The 4,887-nt window shown below is 35.2% G+C and overlaps 1 protein-coding gene across 1 annotated transcript; it reads right to left on the bottom strand.

The window, feature by feature from the left end:
- Positions 1–2,709: 2,709 nt before the first annotated feature.
- LOC127094084 (uncharacterized) lies at positions 2,710–3,156 on the bottom strand. The gene has a single exon (XM_051032952.1). It carries the CDS (start codon positions 3,154–3,156, stop codon positions 2,710–2,712), a length of 447 nt encoding a protein of 148 aa, XP_050888909.1.
- Positions 3,157–4,887: the final 1,731 nt, after the last annotated feature.

The following is a 4,887-nucleotide window of genomic DNA, read 5'->3' as shown; positions in this document are numbered from 1 at the left end:
GTTATGGTTGGTGTGGAGGAAGCTCTTTGATGTCCACTGCCAAGTCTTCTTTTCAAAATCACTTTTTTCCAGTAATTGCACTTGCAGATTTCACAACATTGAGTGGTTGCTACAACGGCTATCAGAACCTTTAGTATCACAAAATGGAGGGCTGTCTGGTGCTGACATTATGATTCGAAACAAAAGTTTATGCTGGCGACAGAAGAACCAAATACACCACCGAAACTGTTTTAACAGAAATACCGCCTTCATGAAGAAAGCTAAAATTCAAGCTCTGACTAGATAGTGTCTTGAGAACAAAATGTCAAATTCGAAAGATCATAATCTGGAGGAGTATCCAATTCCAGTGTATCCAGAACAGAAGTTGAAGTTTCATTAGCTACATTACAATTTCCTGTCATTTTGTTTTCATAGTAAGCAAGTTCATTGGGAGTGATTGAGTCCAATCCAAAATCATCAAATAGAGCTGATGAATCTAAAATCTCCTTGCACAATAATATGTCATCCATGTCGTCGTATTCAGGATTTTCCATAGTCTGTAATTCATCAACCAACCATGCAGAGTTGTCTGCATTGTCCTGATCCTGAGTATCAGATTGTGGAGCCTGTGATTCTACAGGGCTAGACTTGGCATCCTCTGCAGTTTCATCGATGGTATCATCATTGCCAACACATTTTCCTGCGCGCGGTGGGTTTTGGTTGGTCTTGGCATGACTCTGGTTGCTTATGATTCCTCTTGTTTTTTATGATAACAGGCCTTCTAAACCCATTTTGCTTCTTCCTCATGGTTTGAGGCAGATTGTATTGGAGATTAACACCGGCGCCGGCTAATGAACAGTACAAGGTTAGTATCAAAACATTCTGGAACTGAATTTGAAACTTTTGGATTAAACATTGAGTCTTTTGATGACCCTCTGAGTTTCCTCTTTCGTGCAGGTTATGCTGGTGTGGAGCTTCCGCGATGAATATTGGTGGCTACGGTTCAGATTCGTGCTCCTGAGGCCAAGTCACCAGCCAACCACTTCCAGTAACCATCTTTGTCCTTATTGAAATCGAACAGCCTCTTGAAGTAGTCCTTGAATGCAAAATTCAAAGCCTGAGCGGGGAAGTAACGGATGACGTTTGCAGTGTTATCTCTCCATAGTGAAATAATACCTTCTGATAGGTAAACTTGACAAGCTTACGGTAAGTTGGAGGTGAGTCCTCGTGTTTCTCTTTGATGAATTTTGTTTCAGCATATTGGCTTGAACCAGTTCTTTCTTTCAGGTTTGTGATTGCTTCAGTTATCATCTCAGCGAAAGTGGGATGAGAAAGCGACTTATTTGCTGCAACGGTTTTTTGGGCTTGGTTTGAGCGACGGTGGGTAGTCAATGCTTGAAGATTGTTTGGATAGGCAAATGGAACTCGAACTCTTATCTGCAGAGACTAGTGTAAGATTTCCCAAATGAGGATTGCCGTAATATGAAAGCCAGTTACGTTCTTTGCTTATGTTGTTCACACAAGGAAAAAGAATGTTCCCAACTGTACTGTTTTTTATATCCTCGGAAGTAGAGGCTTTCTCGGACTTGTTGTCATGTTTAAAAATGGTCAATGGTTGTTTACTGATTCATCATAAGCTTTGTTTTTAAACAAGAATCCTTCTTTTGTTGGTTCTGAATAGATGAATTTCGGTAAAACAGGTTCTATGTTGTCTGTAGATTTATCTTTTAGAACTATGTCTGTTGGATAGGAGATTCCATTGAAAACTTCAAGACTGTTATTGTAGTCCAAAGTTGAAGAAGGACTTTGACATTTAGTAAAAACTTTTGAAACCTTTTCCTCCATTTTCTGCTTAAAGCTATTATTGTTGTTATTATTATCACATTGTTTGGTTCCAATGTTTGAGGATTCTGCAGGAACAGCTTTAAAATGGATATGGATTTTTTCTAGGAATAATCCGAGACTAATCAAAATGTCAATTAAAAATCAAAAAAGCCAAATAAAACCAATTAAAATCAAATTAATCTATAATTTGCTAAAATTACTTTGATGTCAAATTCTAACATTTATTTGGATATTAAAAATCAATTAGAATTTGAATCATTAGTAAAAATACAATTAAGATTAAATTGAAATTTGGAATTAGACTTAATTTGAAATTAAAATTGAAAAAATAAAAAAGAGTCAAATATTTAGAATCCATTTCATAATCAAAACACCATGATAAAGAAAAACTAAATAATGACCAATGTTTATCAAAAAAAATATGGATTTGGGAATGAATGGTTGCCTTTGGTCATGAATGTATGCAAATGAACTTTAAGCCAAGTGCCAAATAAAAAATGAAAAAAAGAAAAAAATTCAGGACCAAAATCGGGGTATGACACATTCCAACTGCATAGAAAATGTCAGATCTGGTATTACACAAATACCTTAGAGATCCAACCAATTGATTGAAAGTTATAACACCTACATCATCACCTTCAGAGTCAGAATCCAATTTGTGATTTATTTTTGCAGGTGTGACAGCAGCCTTACAATTCAACAACTCGAATCTCTTCAGAAGCTTAGGTTCTTGTTTCATGGCTTTCATCCACATTTTCTTCTTGGGAGCTTCTTCAATACTCACTGGTTCAGAGTCTACTAACATGACACACTGAATGACTTCTCCCTCAGAGCCTACTTCAGTAACTTGTAACATGTCAAACTCTACAAATCTTATTGGTATTTTTATGATTCTTTGTCGCCTTTGAACTTGTTCAAAATCTCCTTCTGATTATGTATAATATCAGATGTTTGACCATCCTCGGAAGTTGAACCACCTTTAAAGACTCCACCTTCAGAAGCTCCATCTCTAGAGATTGGATTAGTTCCAGATTCTGGATCATCATCATAATCTAGATCAAAATCATATTCACCTTCAGAATCAGACTCGTCTTTAAAGTCTTCTTCATCTTCAGAGTAACCTTTAGACTCTGACTCATCTTCAGCTTTAGAGTCATCTTCTGACTCAGACTCATATTTAGAACCCTCAGATTCTGAATCTTCTTTAGAACCTTCAGATTCTGACCAATCTTCAGATTTTGACTCATATTCAGAATCAGACTCGACTTCAAATTCAAATTCATATTCTAACTCTGACTCATATTCAGAGTCTCCTTCAGAATCAGAAATCATCAATCATCAATCACACAGGTTCATCATCATCAGATTTATAAGCCATCAATAACACAGGTTCATCATCATAATCTCCTCTAACTATGTTTGCTTCTTCTGACTTCCTTTCCTTGTTTGACCAGCAGTCCTTAGCAAAGTGGCCAAACCTATTATAACAATAGCATTGAACCATTCTCTTGTCAAGCTTTTCCCTTCCCTTCTGATGTTTCTTCTTATCATAATTGGAGGCTTCCGACTCCTAAGATCTACAATTCCTTTTATTGGCCTCTAACCAAGACTGATTCGGGTCCTTCTTGACAAAAGAAGCTTTCAGAGCCTATCATACCTCTCTCTTAGAGGTTCTTTCAATCAGACGTAACTCTTGCGCCTCTAGACTACTTTGAAGCTCTTATATTTTTATGGTGCTCAGATCCTTATAATGTTCAATTGCTACAACGATGTAATCAAACTGAGGAGTAAGAGGTCTAAGTACCTTCTTAATGATGATTTCTTCAGAGAGAGTTTCTCCACACGCCTTCATCTCATTCGTGATCAAAATCACTATGGAGATGTAGTCAGATACCTTATCATTGTTCTTCATGATGAGATTTCCATACTGCTTACGTAGAGACTAAACTTTTACTTTATTCACTGATGCATCACCGTCGTAGCACTGATTTATAAGAGAAAATATTATTATTATTATTATATCACATTATTATTATTATTATTATTATTATTATTATTATTATTATTATTATTATTATTATATGTGAGGACTAATGTTGTTCTAGTACTGAGACAAAATTTAAGAAAGAATTAAAGATTTTAAAAAAATGTTTTTGTAAAATTAAAAAAATTAAAAATTAAAAATAATTTATATTTAAGAGACTAAAACCGATTTATAAGAGACTAAAACCTTTACCTTATTCACTAATATTCTCTCTTAAAGATAGAGTACACAAAAGATCTATAAAAAATAATATATATTTTTTTATAAATCGATTTTGTAGAGATGAAATAAGACTAACTTTAATTCTATAAAATTTTCAAATTACCTGTTAATGCATTTAATGCATTGTAACTATTTTAATTTATTTTTCAATCCTCTTCGTTTTGGACGCCATTGACGGCTGAAAGGAGTGATTGGAGCTTGATAAAATCAAAGTAACAAATAAATATATAATATATAATACATCCTATAGTGTCCCACACATCCTACCCATCCTCCTCAATCTCTCGTGTTGCAAGTTATATTTAATCTCCTTGAAAATCTTCTACACAATATCATGAGCTACAATGTCCTCCTCTTATTCTACACAGATAATATTCTAGTTGAAATTTCTCATATACAGTTGCATGCATAGGCCAAACTCCTTGCATGGCCTCATTCATGTTCAGTCGTTTCTGCAAGTGCTTCCTCCTCCATTTTCCCCAATGGCTCTCCTTAAGGCGTGAGCAACAAGTACATACGTGGTATCCGAAAATACAATATCATGTTTTAGCCTCAGTCTTCCAATCGTGCAAAATATGGTTGCCTCAGTCCTATACATACAACACATACTCCATTTAGGTGCTGAAATCGGTTATGCGAGGGGAAGATACTAGCACCCCTCACATCTATCATACTCGATGGGAACCATCTTAGTTATCTACGTGAAAATGATGTTTATCATTAAAGTTAACTTACTATCGGAAAAAAAAGGGAAAAGGTTGGTTTTTATTATTGTGTTCGCCAAGGATTAAAACCTT

Source organism: Lathyrus oleraceus, chromosome 6, assembly GCF_024323335.1.
Source record: "Lathyrus oleraceus cultivar Zhongwan6 chromosome 6, CAAS_Psat_ZW6_1.0, whole genome shotgun sequence".
NCBI lineage: Eukaryota > Viridiplantae > Streptophyta > Magnoliopsida > Fabales > Fabaceae > Lathyrus > Lathyrus oleraceus.
Note: the sequence above shows the minus strand (reverse complement) of the source record. Positions and strands in the feature narration are given on the sequence as shown.

Coding starts and splice junctions, on each gene's coding strand:
- LOC127094084 (XM_051032952.1), bottom strand. CDS start 3,156: ATGATTTCTGATTCTGAAGGAGACTCTGAATATGAGTCAGAGTTAGAA.